The sequence below is a fragment of the Geotrypetes seraphini genome, chromosome 4 (genome assembly GCF_902459505.1).
Source record: "Geotrypetes seraphini chromosome 4, aGeoSer1.1, whole genome shotgun sequence".
Lineage (NCBI taxonomy): Eukaryota > Metazoa > Chordata > Amphibia > Gymnophiona > Dermophiidae > Geotrypetes > Geotrypetes seraphini.
In genome coordinates, this window is record NC_047087.1 from 74009262 (window position 1) to 74034151 (window position 24890).

Here is a 24890-nt window from a genome sequence, read left to right on the forward strand (position 1 = left end):
CTTACCTGCGTAAATTCTGATTCAACAGGAACTTGTTTAATATTGTCTTGAATCCTTGGAGGGTGTTTTCCCCTATAACAGCCTCCGGAAGAGCGTTTCAGTTTTCTACCACTCTCTGGGTGAAGAACTTCCTTACGTTTGTAAGGAATCTATCCCCTTTTAACTTTAGAGAGTGCCCTCTCGTTCTCTCTATCTTGGAGAGGGTGAACAATCTGTCTTTATCTACTAAGTCTATTCCCTTCAGTATCTTGTATGTTTCGATCATATCCCCTTCTAAGTCTCCTCTTTTCAATGGAGAAGAGGCCCAGTTTCTCTAATCACTGTTCCAGTGGCATTCCAAGGGGGGGGGGGCGGTCCGCTCCGGTTGCATGGCTCAAGGGGGTGCACAGCCAGCCACCCTCCCTATTCTGCCGCTGCTGCTTTCCTTAACCAGCAGCAATAGCAGTAAACTGTAAAGAGGGGTGTCCGCGGCCCATCTTGTGCTCCCTCCAGCGGTTCTTCAGCTTCTGGCCGGTTCCCCTGCTCAAAGTCGCGGCTGCGTCGGAAGTGTTCCCTATGACATCACAACGTCAGAGAGAAGGCTTCCGACGCAGCCGCGGGTCGCATGAGGTGTATATGCCCGCGGCTTTGAGCAGGAGAATCGGCCAGAAGAAATGGGGAAGAGAAATGTTGCTGCTGCACAGAGAAGGGGGGAGGGTAGAAATGCTGCACAAGCAAGGGGGGAAATGCTGCTGCAGCACACAGACAGGGGGTGGGGTTTATAAATGTTGCACAGGCAAGGGGAGAAAAATGCTGCACAGGCAAGGGGGGAGAGAAATGATGCACAGGCAAGGGAGAAAGAAATGCTGCTGCACAGAGGAGGGGGAGAGAAATGCTGCTGCAGCAGCACCCAATTGGGGAGAGAGAGGGAGAAGGAAGACAAGGGAGAGGAACCAGAGATGACAAGTCCATGGGAGGGAGGGAAAGGAAAAATGGAAAGGAGATACCAGACCATGGAGGGAGAGGAAGAGATGCCATGGCATGGGGAAGGGAAGAAGATAGATACCAGACCATGGTGTGGGATGGAGTGGGAGGGAAGGAAGGAAGGAAAAGAGAAGAGAGAGAGATGCCAAAGCATAGGGGAGGGGGTGGAGACAGAAAAATGGAGAGGGGGTGAAGCTGAAATGAATCAAGTGCAAAAGAGAGAAGGGACACAGGATATACAGTTTATTGAAGGGACATAGAAAGAAGAAAGATGCCATATGGAAGAGAAAGAGGGTGGACAGTAGATGGAAGGGGCAGAGAGTGTGGGCAGTAGATGGAAAGGGTAGAGAGAGAGGGCAGAAGCTGGGTGGAAGGGGCAAAGAGAGGGCAGATGTTGCATAGAAGGGAGAGAAGACAAACGCTGTATAGAAAGAAGAGAGCAAAGAGATGATTAAAGCAGAAACGACAAAAGGTAGAAAGATTTTTTTATTGCTTTACTTAGAATCAAGTAGTATTGTAACTGTATTGATAAAAGTTTATAAATAGGAAATGGAAATAAGGCAATTTTTTGGACTAAACCCCTTTCCTCAGGTCAGGACAGGATACCATAACAGCAGTATACTGTACTGTTATGAACAAAGATTTGGCCTCTGAAAGCTAATTGAAAAATGGATTAGTCCAATAAAATTATATTTTCTTATTTCTCATTATTTGTTTTATTTTTATTTGTTAATTTGTAAAGTGGTGATTGTTATGTATCAGTTTTTTCAAATTTACATCTACTGTCTTTATATTTTGCATAGTATTAGGGAATATGTGTCACTATTTTTGTGGTGTTGCATTGTATACAGAGTCTGGTTTTTTAGCGGTTCAGTTTAACTTTGGTCTACATATTTCTATTTTTAGTTTGTGATTATTCTATATTGGGCGAGAGTGTATCTCTGTTCTGTGTGTATGAAAAGGACATAATTTTCAGTTGGCATTGACTGTGAAGGATCAATTGACTGCGGGATCTGGCTTGTTTAGTTTTACAATGTATGTGTTGGTGTTCTAGTGTTCACTACAGTGTTTAAGATGCTGCCTTTTCTTAGGTACACTCTTGTTGTGTGATATGTGGATTGTTACTAAAAATCATATTTTTTATATAGATGGGGGTGTCAAAAAATGATGGGCCTCAGGTGTCACATATGCTAGGTACTTCACTGCACTGTACAACAACTCCTTCAGCCCCTTAACCATTTTAGTCGCTCTTCTCTGGACCCTTTCGAGTAGCACTGTGTCTTTCTTCAATTACGGCCTTTAAGCTCAGCCTTGCATGTTCGCTTGAGAAGCTTTTTTACTAACAAAAAAGGCATTGCACAGCACTGTACTTTTACCATAGGCCTTGTCAGCCACATTTCTATAACTGGTGAAATTTACTGTGATGGTAAGTGTCAGCATAGCTATCGCTACCATTCAGCATTTTTAGTTGGCATTACTTATATCAGCGAAGGCCTATGGGAAATTATATCAATCTGACTCTGGCATGTGAATGCAGATAGACCCTGAGGGCAGGGAGACTGTTTTAAGTAGCCCTGATTGATATGTTTTAAGTAGCCCTGATTGAATCATGATGAGCTAAAAGGTGTTAATGTCTGATTAAGAGGGTGCTTAGGACAATGGGTCCAGGTGCAAAGTTAATCAGAAACTATTGTCAGAGACAGACTGGAAATACATATATGACCATAGCCTATTCTTCGGCTGTCTAGCCCAAGTTTACTAAGGAGGGGGGGGGGAGATTTAACTTCTATTGAAGCGCAATAGTTTTCTATATTCAGAATAAGATTCCAAGCTATAAAAGCCTCCTTTCTGCAACACACAAATTTCTATCTCTTGGCACTCTGGTCCTCTCTTGTTTCTCTTGAGCTCTCTCTTTCTCTATCTCTCTGTCTATCCTTCTCTTTATCTATGGAACACGAAGCATCACCCCATCCCCCTTTTCTCTCTCTCTGCCTTTCCCTGGAACTTCACGCTTCCTTCTGGACTATGTAAGGCAGGGAAACTGCTTTGCTCTCTACTTAATTGTAATGCTTAATTGTTGTAATGCCTATGAATACTACTTTTCTGTAAGCCTATTTCTATAATATATTCTTTATGCAATCACCTCTGGCTGTGCCTTTTTGATTCTACTTCCTGGTGAATCAACTGTGAGGGAACTGAACCTGGGACCTGGCGTTTGTAAGGGCGCCTCTCAAGTGACCCCACCAACCATACATTGTGGGGGCCACTAACAAACCTGACAGTAAGCTAAAATAAAAGCGCACATGAACAAGTGCTCAGCCTAATTCTGATTCACTGTGTCTATGCATGAGCTGCTTTTACAGTTACTGAGCATGGAACACTATAATAAAACTACAGTCATTACCAATAATAATATGCCATGTCTTAACAGTACATTATATTAAGGAGTGGTGTTTCCCAATCCAAATTCTCCAGTCAACTGTAGAATAAGAAGGGTTAAAAACACACACACACAAAAATATATACATTATACAGTGGTACCTTGGCTTACGAGCATAATTCGTTCCAGAAGCATGCTCTTAAACCAAAATACTCATATATCAAAGCGAGTTTCCCTATAGGAACTAAGGGAAACTCGCTTGATTCGTTCCCACCCACCCCCATCCCCCGAGGCCAGTGGCGTTGCTCTACTCCCCCCCCCAAGAACCGGCATTGCTTCCCCCCCGCTCATGAAGGCCCCCACCCGCGTGATCCACCATCCCCCCCACACAATTCACCCCCCCTGTTCGTAGCGCCCCCCCCCCGCTCGCGTCACACCCCCTCCCCGCCGCGATCTGGCATCAAAAAGGCACCCACCCAATCACATTTCTTACCGCTCATTTGGCACCGGCACCAACGCACAAGACATGCTAGTGCCGGTGCCCAAAGATCTGCCTCCTTCTGCACTGGGCCTTGAGCATCTGCGGATGCTCAAGGCCTTCGTGTTCCCGTTCTCTCCGAGATTCTCGGATCTCCGAGAATCTCGGAGAGAACGGGAACACGAAGGCCTTGCGCATGTGCAGATGCTCAAGGCCCAGTGCAGAAGGAGGCAGATCTTCAGGCACCGGCACCGGCATGTCCTGTGCGTTGGTGCCAGTGCCAAATGGGGGGTAAGAATGTGATCGGGTGAGTGGGTGGGTGCCTTTTTGATGCCGGATCACGGCGGGGAGGAGGTGCAATGCGAGCGGAGGGTGCCAGATCGCGGGGGGAAGGGTGCCGGATCACAGGGGGAGGGCGCTCGTAAATCGAGGCACGCTCGGTTTCCGAGGCGTCGATTTTGCGAATGTTTTGCTCGTCTTGCAAAACACTCGTAAACCGGTGCACTCGCAAACCAAGGTACCACTGTATATAAAACAGAATTAACCTTTATAGCTAAAGAATGGTGAGGACCCCACCCCCACCCAACATACACACAGAAAAAGCACATTTTTCTGGACCGAGTTACCCAATTTAACTAATACTGTCTCTAAAACCTGTCTCACGCTTGAGTGGCTGAGTGACAACTATTTTATAGAGCTGACTCCAGAGAACGCTTTCAAAGTCCCCCAGTGGGAAGCTGCATGTATTTCAGTTTTATTACATTAGTCATACACCCAAGCAGATGAGAAACTTATTCAGCAAGAATAATTAAAGCACTGTTTATTTAGAGTGCTGTATCTTTGTAGTTTACTTTTGGAATAAGATGTTACATACTGGCACACGTGTAGAACTTGGTATTACAGAACAGTATCCATCGGATTTCCTGTTTTCACTTTTTCCTATTGCTTTAAGTTTAAATAGAAAAGGTTTGCTGTTTCTAAAAGGAAACAACTCATCTAGTTTGCTTAGGATAGATCTTTCCTTTAGTTTAGCTGCCACAAAACCACCCATACATTACCACCACCATCATTTAAATGACAGCATTCAATGAACAACGTCTTGTCTAAATAATCAAACACAGGCCCCTCCTTCTACTTGCCAGTTACAAACCCTAGATCTGCCTCCAAGCAATAGCACGTCTCCAACAGACTGAGAAACAGATTCCTTAGAAGTTACAAGAAACACTTCTGAAGACCACTGAAGAATGGGGAGTATCAATGCACCCTACAAAGTTCTGTCATGAAATAAGAGATCAAGCAAATAAATGTGGAGGGGATTACAACCAGCATGAATGGAGCATCTTACCAATGGAAAAGTTACTGTTTCTCAATTACTTAAAAGCTGTCTGCTTGGGATTTGTTTCATCTGACTGCAGGACCCTAGCACCAACAAGAAGTCAAAACTTCACCATACACTGGAGTCTGAGGTACTTATTTTGCATTTCTGTGAAATGCTTAAAAAAACAGCTGTTATAAATTGCCCTCCGAGTAGCCTAATGTGAAGATTCTGTCCTCTGTCTTTTAATCCTTACAGAATAACTGCGACATTTCCAGTTCAGCAGCTGATTTTGCATGGTATGAAAAGAATTCTCCAAGTCTTATAAACATACAACTTGCTCACTCACTTTGATGGAGTTAAAACTTTAGAAACACAGACAAAAAGAACAAATAAACAACATAGGGCCCATCCACATATGAGCTCAGCTTTACAATCCGTTTCTCTTGCTGATGCATATTCCATGCTTATTTACATTCTAATACTGTTCTCATTTTCACCACCTCCATAAGCTGGAAGATAGAAATTGCCATGAATATTAGTACAGTATATACTTGTCTGGTTATTTTATGTACTTTTTTTTAATGAACAGCACACACAAAGCTACACAGATTTATTGCTATATAAATACTTTTATACTATTAAAGTGTGTTTACTCAAAAAGGACTTTAACAGTCAATTAATAGAGTTAAGTTTATCCAGCCGGAGAAACTTCAGAAGCTGCAGACTAGAGAATGACAGGGGGCCAAATTTTTCCCCGTCCCCGCGGGAACTCATTTTCCCATCCCGGCAATTTCTTTTCCTATCCCTACTCCATTCCTGCAAGCTCTGTCCTCATTTGCACAAGCCTCAAGCACTTTAAAATCATAAATGTTTGAGGCTTGTGTGGTTAAGGCACAGTTTACAGGAATGGAGCAAGGACAGGGACAAAACTTGCGGGGACGGAACAGGAATACTGAGTTCCTGCAGGGACGGGGACAAATTTGTCCCTGTGTCATTCTCTACAGCAGACAAGTTATATCAAAATAAGGGTACATTGAAGCATATCAAATCTTTCTGTGTTGGATCTTGTAGAATAAAACCAATGTTTGCATTTAAAGTATACAGTACTAGTGCTGTCTTTCTATTGTTAGCAGAACCATAAAAAGCCAAAATGATTCACACTAAAGAAAACACAACATTGAATTCAGGCTTCTTCACTTTTGCTCTGGATCTCTGAAGACAAGTTACAGAACTGTTTCTGGGACCACCAGAAACATTTGCACTGAAATGTATTCCCTTTAACAAGTACTTAATGAATTTTCTTTACAAAAACTGTGGAGGCACAATTATAAGCCATGAAACTGCCTGAAATATATTCAAAGGACCAAGTAGTGTTAAGCAGATAGAAGTTTGTTGATTTTATGTTTAGAATGGGTTGTAATATTATAGAAACTGCCTTTTATAGACCTTTTATAGAGCCATAAGACAAGGAAAGAGAACTCAAAAAAAAAGACCCTCACAATTTAAGAACACTAATAGATGAAAATAAGCTTTATTGTGTATCTCCACTGCAATGAATGTTTACAAAAAGATTGTGTGTGGGGGGGGGGGGGGGGGGGAATGGACATTATGTAACAAAAAGATAGAGAGAATGTGCTAGTTGTAGTGTATTTAGATTTTAGCAAAGCCTCTGACAGTGTTCCAACAAGGCGTCTCATAAATAAATTTGAGTGCCCTCGGGATGGGCCACAAAGTGATGGACTGGGTCAGGAACTGGTTGAGTAGAAGGTGACAGAAGGTAGTGGTCAATGGAGATTTCTCCAAGGAAAGGGATGTTACCAGTGGTGTGCCTCAAGGTTCGGTTACCCAGAATTCTTAGGCATGTTCTTTTAAACATTTTTGTAAGCCATACTGATGAAGAGCTATCGCGTAAGATCTGCCTTCTTCCGAATGACACCAAAATCTGCAAGATTAGACACCCCTAATGGTGTGAATACATTACATTACATTACATTAGTGACTTCTATTCCGCCTGTACCTTGCAGAATAACATAAGGAAGGACCTAGAGAAGCTTGAAAAATGGTCTGAAATTTGGAAGCTATGGTTTAATGATAAGAAATGCCAGGTCATGGCATTAGGGCTACAAAAAACCAAGGAATGGTACAGTTTAGGGGGGTGAAGAACTTTTGTGCATAAAAGAGGAATGGGATTTGGGTGGGATAGTATGTGATGATCTAAAGGTGGCCAACAGGTTGAAAAGGTGATGGTGAAAGCTAGAAGGATGCTAGGGTGCCTAGGGAGAGGTATGGCCAGTAGAAAAAAAGGAGGTATTGATGCCTCTGTATAATACTCTGGTGAGACCTCAGGTACAGCTTCACAGCCTGCACTCAAGCCTCTTATAAATCAGCTGGTGAGCAAGCTCCCAGGGAAATGGACCCCAAACCTTTGCTGGATTACAAAGCAGGCTGGCTCTACAGGTACTCAAAGAGATTGGCTTGTGAGCACTAGCCCACCCTTGTGGGTCTCTGTCTTTTCCCTGGCAGAGTAAACCCAAGAAGGGGACCTCCAAGCACCGAAGCCACGCAGGAAAAAAGAACCAATGGACAAAAAGATCCAAATATAATAAAAAGAAAGCAGAGCAGAACACACCTTCTCAGTTTGCTTGCTGAAGGAATGAGAGAGGGAGCTATTCTCCACTGGTGAAGTGGAGGAGTTGAAAGATATGAGCAACATACTTCTGCAAAGTTCACGACTATAGGAGGTATATCAAAACTCAATAAACTTGAAACTTGGACAACAGCTTCAGTACAGAATCTTATATGTTTGCAACAGAATGTGTACAATTCTGGAGACCGCAAAAAGATATAAACAAGATGGAGTTGGTCCAGAGGAAGGCTACTAAAATGGTCAGTGTTTTTCATCATAATTCATATGGGGACAGACTTAAAGATCTCAATATGCAGACTTTGGAGGAAAGGTAGGAAAGAGGAGATATGATAGAGACATTTACCTACGTGGCATAAATGCACATGAGGCAAGTCTCTTTCATTTGACAGGAAGTTCCAAAATGAGAGGGCATGGGATGAAGTTAAGAGGTGACAGATTCAGGAGTAATCTAAGGAAATACCTTTTTTTAAAAAAAAATAGAAAGGGTGGTAGATGCATGGAATATTCTCCTGGGTAGAGGTGGTGGAGACAAAGACGGTGTCTAAGTTCAAGAAAGCGTGCGACAGACACATGAGATCTCTTAAGGAGAGGAGGAGAAAGTGAATGTTGTGTTTGGGCAGACTGGATGGGCCATTTGGCCTTCATGTTTCTATGGAAGATACAAAAATAATCATTAAAATCTGTGGGGAGAGGAAAGACAAATTCCCCCACCTCCCCCATCCTGGGCATCTATGCTACTGAGGGCCTTCACCCAAGATGTACCTTTACCTAACTGCTCCAGTTCAAAGTGCAGGCTGATGAGTGTTAGACTGTTCCATTATATTAAAAGGATATTTTGAATAGGTATTCTTAGAGGACTGTGGCCTAAGTGTTACAAGAATCTTTTTACAAATTGTGTTTCTGCCCTTTTCCATCCTGTATTGGTAAGTTAATGTTTGTCACTGCATTTGATTGTTTGTAGCATTATTTGTAATTTGTTTTTAACGTACACTTTTTTAATATTTTGGTTTTTTTTTTTATAATTCTTTATTTAAATTTTCAAATAAACAACAATTGTGCTTAACAGGCAATATACGGTATTAATACATCCAATATTTTTTTTAGTAATCATAATAATTCAAAAGAATAATACAAAAATAAATCAATTTTCATTATTGGATCAATATATTAACAAAAAAGAGGTAACCCATACTTTTTTTTTAACATAGTCCTCAATAAAGGAGGAAGGAGACAAAGAGAAAGAAATTCTTCCAGGAAAGATCACATATTAAGAATTTAAAGGAAATTGAGTGAAAACTGATGGTTTAATAATAATGATAGACTTGAGTTATACCGAAAATCACTATGGTGCAAATGAGACTCCTTTTCCCTCTAGAAAGAAACGTAGCTGCTGCGAATCATAAAAAATATATCTATTGTTTTGAAATACAACAAAACATTTACAAGGGAATCTTAACTGAAAAGAAGCTCCTAGTGATAGAACTTTTTCCCGATATGTAAGAAATTCTTTCCTTCTGGTCTGAGTCCATTTTGAAACATCCGGATATATGTATATTCTTTCTCCCAAAAAAGAAACTTGTTTTAAACCGTAATACAATTTCAAAATCATTTCTTTATCCTGATGAAATACCAGGGATACTATCAATGTAGCTCGTCCGGACAATTCGAGATTTGATGATTCCAGGAAAGTTGTTAAATCTTGTTCAATAGTTGTATCAGGCTCTTTTATTGTCCTTTTTAGATAATAAATCTTTTGCAAAGGTGGTATATTCATTTCCACAATTTTTAATATGGAAACCAGGAAATCCTTAAATAATTCCCTAGGAGTTTTAAATTTAGACATAGGAAAATTTAAAATCCTCAAATTTAAACTCCTATTTTGATTTTCCAAGTTTTCAATTTTACGAAGAAGAAAAACTTTATCCTTTGCATGCTGGTTATTTAAAGATTTAATCTCAGTTATAGATTTTTCAATGTCTCCTACTTGTTTAACTTGATCATTAGAAACAGTTTCCAGTTTTTTAACTTTAGTAGAAACTTCACACTTTTTAAATATTTTGTTCTTATATTATGTAGAACCGCTTTGAATTTTGATAAGGCGGTATATCAAATTTTTAAATAAACCTGAAATCAGTGTTTGTACTGCCATTTACTGCAGCCTCATTATGTAAAAATGTAATGCCAACTTTAGAAGAGGCAATTATAAAGCCCTGATAAAAATGCACTTTGGAACAACAAGTTTTGACTGCATCTCTTATTATGCAGGGATTAAGAGGGAGACAGTCATTGCAAATTCAGTTTTTAATTATTTCAACCTGCCAAACCAGACTAGCAACATTTTTAAATAAGTGGTTTGTACACTACATATATTGCAGTATACACTTTACCAATATGAAGACTTTGCAGGAGGATTATATCTTACTTGGAGGGAAACCCTCGGGACAAATGCTGAAAATAATTCTTAGGATTTTTTTGTTGTTAGGATGTTATTGTTTAGTTAAGCTGCTCTGAACAGTTTCAGATCATTTAGTCTTATAGGGCAATTTGGTTACTTTCACATGTCCTTACGCTGAACTTTCTTGTCACTGATGTCAACAAGTTCTTAACTATCCCAAAAATGTTTTTTATGACAAACATGCCTTAAGAGGCCTGAACAGCTCAAGTCTGAGAACTGCGTTACACAGAACTGTGGCAAGGGTACTATTTGGGCTTCTGTCAGCTACTTCTGACCTAGATTAGCCACTGTGAAGACAGGATGTTGGGCTAGATAGACCAGTATGGCTATTCTTATGTTCTCCTGATATGGAGGGGGGGGGGGGAGGGAAGAGGGTTCCTATAAAATGTTGGACTGCATAGGAATGCAATAAATTGCATTTTATTTTTTTTGTGTACGGTCATATATTATTGTCTTAATATAAACACTACAGATCTCATTTCCTTTAAAGGCCATCTTTCATATATCAACTTTAAAGACCAAAACGTTTAAGTAGCGCTTTTATATGTAAGCAATTTTTATGTACAATATAAGATCCAACCGACAATCAACTGTGAAGGAACACCAAACAGGAATCAGAATACAAAGCAACTAGACCCCACCCATCACCCCCTTCCCCCAACTGTTTCTCCCCGTACCCCAAATCAAAGTATGACTAAGATAAAGAAACTTTCGGAGAAACATCATTTTACAAATGGCTTCTCTCCCCACCCAAGCCTGATGAAGTGCATACCATCTATTCAAAGTTTTGGAGAGGTCTGGAAGCAGTCTACCATAGTTAAGATTATAAATGCTTTTTAAATCCCTAGACAGCCTCACCCTCAGATATTGAATAAATTTAGAAGCCCATCCAAATGGTAATTGTTGTTTAATAATGGTCACATCATTAGGATCTAGACAGAGTCACATTAAGTTCTGACTTAGATGCATTCTTTTTAAATCCTGACAATGTTCCATACTGCTGTAGCTCTTGCACTATACATTTATTTATTTAAAAAATTATACACCACCTAAGTCTAAGCGGTTCACAAAGCAAACACAGAAAATATAAATTGGAACACAGAGCACATCCAGTCCAGCATTACATAGCAGTGAGAATTTAGGCCAGCCTATTGTAAGCAAGATATTGTCTACAAAGAGGGATATTTTAAATTATTCCTCTCCAACAGTTACACCCCTCTACAACCAAAACAAACAGAGGGGAGAGGGGGCAGCCTTGCCTAGTGCCTCTTTGTAATCTGAAGGCATCAGAGCACACATGTCTAACACAAGGCCCAGGGGGCCAAATCTGGCCCACCTGGCGGTTTTATTTGGCCCTCGGTAACTGTGTTGCATCCAAGTGCCTGACTGTGAAGCCCTGGTCCCAGTGGCGCTCCAAGCTCCTCACCATGCTGACTCAGTATCCATTTGCAGGCAGAAGGACCCAGTCCCAGTGTAAAAGCTAGGATGGCGCAGGGTGCTCCTTTTTATATATAAGGTAAGATGGCAAGAAAGCTGCTGTAATACTTTGAGTTTTTTCATGCTATCAGCCTTCATGAATCATACTTTTTAATCACTCACAAATGTTACCTATTGTACCAGGTGAAGTTTCTAATCCAGATCCTAAGAGGCACAGTATCACAAATGAGATATCATCAAGGTTTCACTCTCTAGGCCCTTAGTTTCAGCTCCATGCCAATGACCAAGTAACATGACAGGCAAACTCCTCTCTTCTAAACTAGAATACCAGACCACCACCAAATCAGTACACTCACGCTCTTCTCCTACAAGGAATTAAAACCAATATACACCCCTTCAAAACTAAACCTCATAAGAAGAGATCCAGGCAGATCTAGAAAAGATGGAATAACACATTAATGAAGTCAGAGCAAGCATTGTTGCCTCATCTGTGATAGATGACAATGACTTCATGACATGCCAAGCCAAACTGCCTGAAAAACAATAATCAGATTTTGGCACAGTGTATACAACATCAGAGCTAAAGTCGTGTCAAATTAATGTGTGTGACAAAGAGTGAAATCCAGTGAGAGAGACGGGACAAGATCCTGGACAGAGCATGGCATGCAGTGCTTTTTTACCTGTACCCTTTAGTGTAGGCACAAAGTCAGTCAGGGTATGCATTATATTTACTAGGTACTATACCCTGACACTATTAAACCAAACTTATTTCTATTACAACACAGAACTCCTCACATTTTATTTCTCATTCTTCAAAGCCTAAATATTCTTAACATGCATTCTGACACATGCTTTCTGTTTAGAGGATGTGGTCTGCAGCTATCTTTGCAGCCAATGTTTCCTGAAGTTTGGTTGTTTAACTTTATGCCAAAATAAGAGTGAAATCTGACTTTTTTCCCCCCATAACTATTTCCTTAGGATTATTGTGAAACTGGTTTTCTAAAGAAAGGAACAAATTCCGTTTTCTCTTTCTAACAAGTATACAACACAAACAAAATGAGAGACCGTCTCCAGGAACTTAAGCAACTTGCAAAGGAACTGGAGGTATCCCAAGAGAAGAACCTTGTGCGTAATGAGGATGCAGAGGAACATGTGGATTTAAAACAGCAAGCCATTCTTTATGAAAAAGAACCTATGGTTGAAAACTATCTACATGAGATCCAGAAACTTCAGGATGACCTCAGTGATTTCTCAGACAATGTCCAAAAGTTTGGTCAGCAGCAGAAGACCCTGCTGTCTACTATGAGGAGATTTAGTGCCATCAAAAGGGAGTCAAACACTGCCAGGGACATCAAGATTCAAGCAGAACAAATCAATAAGCATCTGGGTGCTCTATCAAAACTGGCAAAAGAGGCAGAAACCAAAAATGGCCCATCATCTAGTCTCACAAGGATGCTCAAGGGCCAACATGCTGCCTTGTTCAGGAACTTTCAAAAAACCATGTTTCTCTACAATGACACAATCGCAATCAAGCAGCAAACATGTAAGACCTTCATTGTCAGGCAGTTAGAGGTGGCAGGAAAAGAAGTATCCGAGCAAGAGGTAAATAAAATGCTAGAACAAGGCAAATGGGAGATCTTCAATGAAAACTTGCTCACTGAAGTAAAGATCACTAAAGCTCAGCTCTCAGAGATTGAGCAAAGACATAAGGAACTTATAAACCTAGAAAACCAGATCAAAGACCTGAAAGATCTTTTCATTCATATCTCGCTTTTGGTGGAGGAGCAAGGAGAAATATTCAATAATATTGAAATGGCTACACACAATACTGAAGACTATGTGCACATGTCTACAGAGAAATTTAAACTAGCAGTTAAGTACAGGAAGAGAAATATTTGCAGAATTTGCTGCTGTTGCTTTCCATGCTGTAGGTAAGGAATAAGAGATGCCACCTGTTAGCATTCTTTCTGGATATCCCTGCAGTATTCTTAGTAAAAAAAAAAAAACAACAAATAAAAGTTTTTGTCACATATTAAAATTAAAATCAAAATCTGTTTTTGAGAGAGCTCAGCCATCTAGTATTTCATACAATTATTTGCATTCAATTTCAAAAGAAAATTAAGGTATTATGTGCTGTAAAAGTAGCAATCTCACAATTTGGCCAAAATGTAAAGTTCAAAAGACCTTAACCATCTTTTAAATTGAGATTCTGTTCATTTTTATCACTTACAAAGTAACTGAGTGACTGTCTTTCAATTCATTAATATGCTAACGACAGTCATATGAAGCTCTCATGTCAAACGAAAACCACTGATGTTACAGGAAGACTAATAACAAAGGTCTAGGCTATTTCATTCTGTCTCCTTTTCAAAAGATTCAGTAGATTCTGCTAATTTACAATGAGATAAATCATGTGTCTGCTGATATCTTTCAAGCATGAATTTCATACAGTAGAAAACACTTGGGATGGCTCACACACCCAGAATATAGTGGGCAGGAAAATGACTGAACATAGTACCAGGTACAAGATCCTTTATCCAAAATCCTTGAGACCAGGCATATTTCAGTTTTGGGATTTTGGAATGGAAATGTTAAGTCAGAAAAAGACAGACCATAAAACTGCCACCCTGAGTGGAATTGTCAGCTCTCTTTGCCATTTTTCCAGTCTTCCGACTTGAATTGCACAGAGAACAGGAGAAACATATGCACTGGTTTCAGAGTGTGTTACATCGGGGAAACTGACTACTTGTCCAATCTGTATCAAATTTCGGGTTTTTTTTTAGCTTTTCTGTGTTTGGAATTTCAGATAAAGGATCTTGAACCTGTATTCAGAAATGGTCAGTATACTAGGCATATTTAGGCTTTTATTTATCCTCTTTTCTATTAAACTGCACTAGCAGTTTGTAGTGCAGTGAGCCGCACTGAATGGCCCGCGCTGCTCCCAACGCTCATAGAGTTCCTATGAGCGTCAGGAGCAGTGAGGGCCATTCAGTGCGGCTCACCGTGCTAAAAACTGCTATCGCAGTTTCGGAGAAGAGGGGGTTAGTGCTATAAAAAGGAATTCTGGTGGTGTCAAGGATCAAATGTACTTATTTTGAAATCTACATAATGTTGTCCATCTTAGCAAAAATAGAAGTGTTAAATGGCGACTATGGTGATGTGGATACAGTCGTGATAAAGTCACCATGGACCAACGCAACACCTATTTCATATACATTTTCTAGGCTTGTGATATGTGTATATCATGGGCCATGCATACAAACATCCGACACTTTTAAGCAAATTTATATTTTCAAAAAGCATTGCATTGCAAAACAAATATAAATTTTGTACAGTAATATTTGCTCTTTCAGATGATACTCATTAGAAAAAGATTCAGGCAGACTTTTTTTTATATATAAATTGACCCTAAAAATTGACAAATTTCAGCCCTTGTATCAATGGTGCAAAATTTGAAGAAATGTTCCGATGCAGTTATTCATACTGAATTGCTGTAAATTTGACAATGTAGGGTAGTGCAAGGATAATCTATGATAAAAATCTGAGGTATCTACTTTTGTTCTGGAGCTATAACAGTTGATAAACTGGTCAAAATCTGTAATGACAAACTGTGATAAGTTTTAAGGCCCACTTTGAGCAAAAGATTTAAGCGAGCTTTTGCATCCCTGATGCTCTTACTAGCATCACTGAAGCCTCCTTTTATTAAACTGCGCTAGCAGTTTTTAGCGCGGGCAGCCGCGCTGAATGTCTCATGTTGCTCCCGACGCTCATAGGAACTGTATGAGCATCGGGAGCAGCGCAGGGCATTCAGCACGGCTCCCCGCGCTAAAAACGACCAGCACAGTTTAATAAAAGGGGGTATGAGACTAGAATCAACAGTTGTGCTGGATTGCCAAAAATTTGTATTTTTCATCAATTTTTGTCAGCTTTATGAGCAGCTAAAAATGACATTTTATTTACCGCTGTGCATAATACTGCCAGTACCCAGCAAAATCAAGGGGGTCTAAGTGACTATTTCAACTAAGGATCTGATATTTTGGGAAAAAATTTGTAATGTTGTGCTAGTTTTCCATACAAATTTTGAACAAAATCTGAGACAATGTTGGAGAGCTTTTTTTTAAGACCACTTGGTGTAGAACTCAATGCAACCAAGACAAGAATCTATAATTAAATACACATCAGCCCAAGATAGAATAGTTAGAAACTACTCAATTGTTAAATATCAGTATTAAAGTTAACGTAATATTTGCACAGTCCACTGCCAAAAGCTACTATATGTATTTATGTATAAGTGACAAAATATTTGACCATTTTAAAGTCAAAAGTTGGGCTGGGGGTACACAATCTCTATGACAGCCTATCTATCCACGCAGGTTTCAGCATTTCTTTCACCTATCTCTTCCCCTTTTGGCAGAAGCAGCAAGTGTGATGTCCCCCTTTTTTTCCCCATGCCACTTTCATCCATACCTGTTCCTGGCACTGTAAAGCAGTTTCATTATTAGAAAGAGCTTTCCTTTAGTGGTGTACTTCCTGTCAGGTAAAGGGTATAATGTGAACATAAGAATAGCCTTACTGGATCAGACCAATGGTCCATCAAGCCCAGTAGCTCGCTCTCACGGTGGCCAATCCAGGTCACTAGTACCTGGCCAAAACCCAAAGAGTAGCAACATTCCATGCTACCGATCCAGGGCAAGCAGTGGCTTCCCCCATGTCTTTCTCAATAACAGACTATGGACTTTCCTCCAGGAATTTGTTCAAACCTTTCTTAAAACCAGTTACGTTATCCGCTTTTACCTGAGTGGAGGCCTGTAGTGGAAAGCCTCTACCAGTGCTGAAACTGCTTTACAGCGCCAGGAACAGGTATTGTTAAAAGCAGAGGCAGGGGAAAGGGGAGGGGGGCACCATGCTTGCCACTGCTCTCAGTGGAATGCAGGAAACCCTGAGGGGATAGGGAGGGAAAGAGTAGATGCTGTAATTAGTTCACGTAGATAGGGAGACTGAAATTTGGTGAAGGCTGGTGGGGGGCACGTAATGCTCTTCTGCCATGATGCTGCCCCAGGCAAGTATATTATATACATATACTTGCCTGGGGCAGCATCATGGCAGAAGAGCATTACATGCCCCCCACCAGCCTTCACCAAATTTCTGTCTCCCTTTGTACTTGCACTTTCTGCTGCTGTAAATCATTTAAAATAACCAAGTAAATTTCCAACGTCATGAATTTGCTGTCCACTTTTTGTCTAAACAAAACGTTATGAATACTGTATCTCAACCAGTGGATGATTCGGCTTGTACAGGTGTGCCAGAAATCTGGACTGATGTTTTGGTGGTGGAACCAGAACAGATACTTGAAGCAATAGAATATGTTAGCCTTTCTAATTGCCTATTGAACTCATCTGCTCCTACAGTGCTTAATGCACTAAAAGCTGATGTAGCTCCATCAATAGAGTATATCATACAACAGTCTTTGAAGTTAGGAGAAGTTCCTAAGAAGTTGAAGCAAGCTGTAATCTCTCCGCTATTAAAAAATTCTGTTTTAGATATTACTAAGAAGGAAAACTTTTGACTAATCTCTAATTTGAGATTTATGTTGAAGGTTCTAGAACAAATAGTATTATAGCAATTGGAAGACTTTGTGGTAGAACGAGGACGTCTGGATGATTTTCAACTTGGTTTCTGGAAGGATCACAGTACCGAGTTACTTTTGTTGACTTTATGTGAAGAGATCTGTAAAGGATCTGATAAGGGAAAACAATACTTGTTGGTATCACTTAATGTGGTGTCTGCCTTTGACACTGTAGACCAGGGGTGCCCAAACCGTGGATCGCGATCTACCAGTCGATTGCAAAGGCAATGCCGGTAGAGCGCTGAGCCGGTCTTCTCCCTAGTGTCTTTAGCATCTTTTAGCTGGGCGCTTTGCCTAGCTAATTTAGGTGAGCGCCCAGCTGTCTTGCTCAGATGACATGCTTCCCCCTCACCGTCCTCCGTTCTTCCCTCTGGACCTATCACAGTTGAAAGTTAATTACGGCAGCCTGCAGAGCAAACTTAGCAGGCTGTCATTGGTCTCTGTAGCACGTTCCTTCTGCCGCGGTCCCGTCCTGATGTTACAGGAGGTGTGGGACCGCGGCAGAGAGAACATACTATAGAGGCCGACGGTAGCCGTAATTAACTTTCAGCTGTGGTAGTTAGGCCCAGAGTGAAGAAAGGAGACGAGGACAGTTTGAAGATAAACTGAGAGAGTAAGTCTGTACCCTCATCCATCCTCTTGTTGAAACATAGCATTTAGGGAAGTACTCCTCCCAGTAAGGCCCCCAAAGTGCTGAGCACTTTGAAATGTATTCATTTTAAGTTTGCTACCGTTTTGTCTAGTTTCAGAGGCATAAAGGGGAATTAGCTCAAATTGCAATCAAGAGGTAAGGCTGTGCCCATCGCAAGGGCCCCGGTGGGATGGGGATTGCCTTAGCTATGCTGGATCAGGGAGGGGGGAGACAAAAGGACCTTAAGGAGGGGAGGGGGAAAGCAGATTTGAACCAAAAGCCTTGAACCAAAAGGGAGGGGGAAGACAGGGCAGATCCTGGACTACTAGAGTGATTAGAGAGGGGAAACATCCCAAACTGAGAAAAGAGAGGTGCCAGGCCCTGGGGAGGGGAAAGACAGAGTGAGAGAGACAAAGACCCGGACCAAAGGTGGGAGGACTCAAAATGTTAGAAGAAGGAAGATAGAGAGAAGGAGAAACCTGAAATAAAGGGGAAGCTGAAGAGAGGGGGCAGATGTTAGCTATGGAAGGTGCAGACAGAGGGGGAGAGACCCTGAGGAAGAACAGAGAGATGCACGATCATAACAGAGGAGAGAGAGAGAGGGAGACATGTTGCCAATAGGGGTGGAGGAGAGAGGAAGAAAGTTGGACTCCTGCAGGGACAGAGAGAGATGATTGTGGAATGGAACGAGGTCTGGAGGACAGAAGAGGTGCACACAGTATATATAATAAATAAATATGGGGGGGGGGTCTTTTACTAAGGCGTGCTAGCCGATTTAGTGCTTGCTAAATGCTAATGCATCCAAAGAATATAATGGGCGCATTAGCACTTAGCGCGTGCTAAATCGGCTAGCGCATCATAGTAAAAGAGGGGGTATATGTTTAGTGTTTTTATTGTTGGTAGATCATTTTGACTTGGTCATTTTAAAAGTAGCTCGCAAGCCCAAAAAGTGTGGGCACTCCTGCTGTACACCATCTTATATCATTGGATAGATTATGTGGATTCGGGATTACAGGTAATGTATTGAAATGGTTTCAATCTTTTCTCAGTGATAGATCCTTTTGTATGGCTAATGGAGATGATCAATCCTCATTTTTCTCATTGAGATGTGGAGTACCACATGGTTCTTCATTATCTGCAATGTTATTTAATCTATTCCTGGCACCAATTGGGAAGTTGTTCTCTGACTTTGGTTTACAATATTGCATTTATGCAGATGATCTGCAATTTCTGTTTGAATTAATATTTGGTAAGAGCAAACATGATCACGTTACTCCACTGCTGAAGATACTGCACTGGCTTCTGGTTCATTGGAGGGTTCAATTTAAGTGTGTCAGTGTTATATTTAAAATTTTATATGGGACTTTTCCCCACTACTTACTTTTTCTTTCAATTCCCAGCAGCCACTTTCCTCTAGGGCAGTGGTCTCAAACTCAAACCCTTTGCAGGGCCACATTTTGGATTTGTAGGTACTTGGAGGGCCTCAGAAAAAATAGTAAATGTCTTATTAAAGAAATGACAATTTTGCATGAGGTAAACCTCTTTATAAATCTTTCCTTTTAGCTAAGTCTTAATAATAATATTGTAATTTATAGCTAGAGACACATATGATCAAGAAACTGTTTTATTTTATTTTTGTGATTATGATAAACATACCGAGGGCCTCAAACTAGAGAGTTGCGCGGGGACAGAAATCCCACCCGTCCCCACCCGTCCCCGCCAAAATCCCACCCATCCCCACCCGTCCCCGTGAGGAATCCCTCCGTCCCCACCCGTCCCCGTGAGGAATCCCTCCGTCCCCACCCGTCCCCGCGAGGAATCCCCTCCGTCCCCACCCGTCCCCGCGAGGAATCCCCTCCGTCCCCACCCGTCCCCGCGAGGAATCCCCTCCGTCACCATCCTTCCCTATAAACTTCAGAAATAGTTATTTTATTTAATTATGCTACTGAATTAAAGGCTCTGGTAGAGACCCATTTACAAATAAGCAAAGAGACTATTAATTTGGAAATATTAATTGGGAAGAATACATACTTTGTAAATGGGTTTCTACCAGAACCTCTAATGTAAATATAAAATATAAATACTCAGCTGATGAGAACCCACAAACTGTCAGCTGAGGACTTCCTTTGCAGTTGGCCTGGGGTCCCTTTTGCCAAGCTTGGCAGGCAGCAGTAGCGTCCCTGAGTCACAGATGCTGGCACCTCAGTGGCTCATGGATGCTGCCAGCGACTGCTGCGCTTGGTGGAGGGGAGTTCTGACCATCTCTAGAGGAGGTCCTCTGCTGGCGGTGCTTGGGGATCCCCACCAGTCACAGCAAGGGCCAACAAGTACTTCAACACTGTAGAAATAAAACCAGAAATGCATTTCCTTTTCTTTTGAACACAAAACAAAGATATCTGCCATATACATTTCCCAAGGCAGATGACTCTATGCAATGTCACCTCGGTAACAAAATACAAAAATAGACAAATACACCCCCTCCCTTTTTACTAAACCACAATAGTAGGTTTTAGCACAGGGAGTTACGCTGAATGCCTCGCGCTGCTCTCAATGCTCATAGGCTCCCTGCGCTAAAAAACAATATTGCAGTTTAGTAAAAGGGAGCCATAGTGCAAAATATAGACAGCAGATATAAATTCTCAAAACAGACACATTTTGATCACTAAATTGAAAATAAAATCATTTTTCCTATCTTTGCTGTTTGGTGATTTCATGAGTCTCTGGTTGCACTTTCTTCTTCTGACTGTGCATCCAATCTTTCTTCCTTTCTTTCAGCCTCCTGTATGTTTCCTCTCCTCCAGACCTCATTCTCTCCCCCAACTTTTTCTTTCTGTCTCCCTGTTCCCCCTTCTTTCTGTCTCTCTGTCTGCCCCCTTTCTTTCTTTCTCCGTGCCCTCCCCCAAGCCACTCGGTTTGCTGCCACCGCCATCGGGGAATAGTCCCCAAGCCACCGCTGTCCCAAGCTTTCCCTGCAGAAGCGTCGCGCTGACCAGCATTCCGCTCCCTGACGTCAATTCTGACGTAGGAGAGGAAGTTCCGGGCCAACAAGGCATTTCTCCTCATTCCATCCAGCCTGAGCCCCATCTCTCCTTGATCCAGCATTTCCCTTCTGTGTCTGTCAGAATTACCATTCCACCTATTTTCCAGCATCACCCTTCTTTGTGTCCATCTCACCTATATCCCTATCTCACCACTTTTTCAGAATCTTCATTTGTCTCTGTCCTTGTCTTTACCCCATATTCACCATTTGCCCTTTCAATGTCTTTATCTCCCCCCCCCCACACACACACTTTTTCAGCATTACTTCTATGTCTCTATTTCACCTCCTCTTCATGTCCCCTCTGTATCTCTATCCTTATTCAGAAGGTCCTGCTTACCCTTTCTCTTCTTTGTGTCACTATCTCCATTTTCAGCTTTCCCCCCTTTTCCTTTGTTACTGCACCCTGTAGCCAGAATCTTTCCACCCTCTCTCCACTCCGGCCCAGCCCAGTATGAAATATTTCCTTTTGTTTCTCTCCCCTCTCTCTTCTCCTCCCTCACCCACGAGTCCTGCATCTGGCCCTCTCCCTTCTACCTGCACCTGGCAACACCCCCCTGCTCCGCGGCTCTCTTAAGCAACTCGTCAGCAGCGGTGATCAAGACAAGCTGCCGACATCGAGGCCTTCCCTCTACGAGTCCCACCTTTGTGGAAAAAGGAAGTTGAAACAAGCGGGACTCGCAGAGGGTAGGCCCCGACGCCAGAAGCTTGTGTCGATCGTTGCTGCTGAGTTGCCGAAGAGAGCCGCAGGTAGAAGGGAGAGGGAGATAGGAAGGCTGTAGAAGCTCCGGAGCATGACACCGAACCCGGCCAGGATGATTTCTTTTTCAGGCTGCTGCTGCCGCTGCCATCCCCCACCCGAAATGACAAAAAACAGCCTAATGCCCGCGTCGGGAAATAGCCATGCTGAGCAGTGAGCTCAGCACGTACACAGATGAAAGCCTTGCTTGCTGATTGGTCCGGCGGCACGGTGGGGCGGGGCCGCCGGACCAATCAGCAAGCAAGGCTTTCATCTGTGTACGTGCTGAGCTCACTGCTCAACATGGCTATTTCCCGACGCGACGCCAGACTTGTAAGCTGCATGCTTGCATCGCCAGAATTTAGGTAGGTTGTTTTCATCCCCGTGGGAGTCCCGTGGGCAAGGGGGCGTCCCCGTGGGAGTCCCGTGGGTCAGGGGGGCATCCCCGTGGGAGTCCCGTGGGCCAGGGGGCGTCCCCGTGGGAGTCCCGTGGGCCAGGGGGGGGAACCCGCGGGATCCCCGTTCCCGTGCAGACCTCTACCTCAAACTAGTACCTAGCGAGCCGCATGTGGCCCCCGGGCCACGAGTTTGAGACCACTGCTCTAGGGGAATACATAAATTTAAATAAGAATTCCCGTCTAACTTTAGATAGGCTTTCTCACTCTATGTCATTTGCCTTGGTAAAAATCTGGAATGATCTCCCTTCAGAAATTAGACTTCTCCCTTCTCTGACATTTTTTCAGAAAACCTTAAAGATGTCAGTTAATATTTTCTGGAAAAGATACAAATAAGGAATTATAACAGATTAATTTTGTCAAATCATCGCTTTTCTTTGTCTTTTAATTAATTTTGTGAACCGGATTGAGTCCCTAGTGGGAATGACCTAGTATATAAGACTAAGGTTTGGATTAGATTGGATTTCCGGCAGACTGGACATGGGGTTTCCAGTTGCTGTTGCATTAAATGGATGAGATTCAACTGTGGATGACTATGAATCATTTTATGGCTTTCTTCCACTGGTATTGAAGGAACAGCGCTGAATTTTGTTTATGCTGGTATTACCATCCTAATACAGCAGGCAATTAAGTTTGGGAGTAATTTTAGATACATCCTTAAAATTTCATAGCCACATCACCCCAGTAGTTAAGACTATTTTCTTTAAAATTAGGACAGTACTAAAATTACAGGATTTGTTGTCAGCTATGAACTTTAGATTAGTTATGCAGGACTCTATGTCTTACCTCACATAGACTACTGTAATTCTCTCTTTTGTGGCTTGCTGAAGACATCTCTCAAAGCACTTCAAGTGGCTCAGAATACCGCTACTAGGGTAATAGCTTGATTGCCCCACTATTCCCATGTCACACCTGTACTAGCCAAACTTCACTGGTTGCCAGTTGTATGGCGAATACAATTCAAGCTTTTAACTTTGGTATTAAAATCTGTATGTGACTTATTGCCTAAGGTGATTGCTTCTCTTCTGCAGATATATGTGCCCTCTCGTTCTCTGAGATCACAAGACAGAGATTTTTTGGTTGTCCCACAATTTATTCTGTCAGTAAAGTCGTAAATCAATCACATATGTTCCAAGTAGCAGACTACATCCATTTGAGTTTTGATTTTCCGGCATTTTGAAAAATCCTGAAAGCCTATTTTTTTCAACTTGCCTTTTCAAATCTGGCCACCTTGTAATCTTGTAATCACTTGGTTTAATCATGTTAAGGTATAGGTTTAAGGCTGTTTACTGTATATTGTCATTTTATAATGATCTGTCTTATTTTCTTTTATGGTGTATGCCATGTTTTGTTTTAATTATGTATGTATTGTAATCCGCATAGATGTCTGATATGCGGGCTACAAGTGTTTTAAAAAAATAAATAAACTTAATTGCTGAAGCTTCAATGTGTACATTCTGAATAAGCTATTGATTGATTGAATCCTGAATTTACAATCTGGTAAAGGCAGATTAAGTACAATTGCTCCAAGTATTATAGTTAGATTGTGAGCCTGCCAGGACAGATAGGGAAATACTTATAATACTTAATGTAAACTGCTTTGATATCTGCAGAAGAAAAGTGGCATATCAAATAAAGATAACCATAATTGCAGTCTCTTCCTGCAACTGGTCCTGTGTTTCAAACTTTGGGATTAACAAAACAGCTGAAATACAAAATCCCTCACCTGGGGAAGTAGTCTATTATTCAGAAAAACTGGTAACTTTTCAGGAGGACTGGGCCTCTATCTGTTGTATAATATAACTCTGTATACTATTAAAGTTGTGTCTAATTAACATAATTTAAATTGTAAAAGGACAGAAAGAAAAAAGTACAATAAGAACCCACATAATACAGAATTTCTGTTGGTTTGACATATGCTTATATATACTGTACTACCATATCTAAAGGGGGCAATTTTCGCCTAAGCCACTTAGTAATGAACCAGAGCAGTACTTTTCTCTGCATAAACTGAATTAAATTTCAAAAGACAAAATTAGCTAGTTGATTCCTTTTTGAAAATTTACTAAAAGTGTGTGGATATTTTCCATATGTAAAATGTACCCTATTTTAATTTGCCTATTTATTAATTTTTATATGTGATTATTAAATGTAATATTTGTATGTTTCAATGTCATAAACAATACCCATGATGCAGCTTGCTGGCAAAACATGTTGAATTTTGTATGATCATGAGAGCAAAGATCCTTTTTATACAGAACTCACTTTGACCACACTATTTATTTTGGGTGTTGTTGCTTACTTACACTAATACTGGTTTTCCAGAAATCCTGGGATGTCTCAGAACTTCTGTCATTGTTTCTTTGGTCTCTTCCATTCTCTCCATGTCACTGGAGTCCACAACAAATATTACTCCAAAGGACTCTGCATAGTAATTCTTCCAGATTCCTCGGATTCGCTTTCCACCTCCTAAATCAAAAATGGTGACTTCAAACCTCCCATGCTTAAGGTCAGCTTTAGAAAATCCAACAGTAGGAGCAACATCCTCAGGAGACTCTGTTCCAAATTGCAAAAAGGAAAAACAGGTTTAAACAATACTTTAAATAAGCCAACGAATTAAAAATTATTTGCATTTCTTATTCCCTGCAAACAGCCCCCTGTATTGATAAGTAGTGAGGCATAATATAGAAAATGATGGTAGATGAAGACCATACAGCCTATCTG

General features: G+C 41.3%; 2 protein-coding genes across 7 annotated transcripts in view; one reads left to right on the plus strand and one right to left on the minus strand.

The window, feature by feature from the left end:
• ARL13B (ADP ribosylation factor like GTPase 13B) overlaps positions 1 to 24890 on the minus strand; it is a 92505-nt gene that overhangs the window by 31062 nt on the left and 36553 nt on the right. For all 6 annotated transcript variants that reach the window (XM_033940513.1, XM_033940514.1, XM_033940516.1 and 3 more), the window contains exon 4: positions 24473 to 24722. In XM_033940513.1, the coding sequence (XP_033796404.1) occupies positions 24473 to 24722 (250 nt within the window). The remainder of the gene's footprint in view (positions 1 to 24472; positions 24723 to 24890) is intronic.
• On the plus strand, positions 12735 to 13638 carry STX19 (syntaxin 19). Its single transcript, XM_033940517.1, has one exon. It carries the CDS (start codon positions 12735 to 12737, stop codon positions 13611 to 13613), a length of 879 nt encoding a protein of 292 aa, XP_033796408.1. The 3' UTR covers positions 13614 to 13638.

Bases quoted from the DNA above. Each gene is read 5' to 3' on its own strand.
- STX19 (XM_033940517.1), top strand. From the start codon at position 12,735: ATGAGAGACCGTCTCCAGGAACTTAAGCAACTTGCAAAGGAACTGGAG.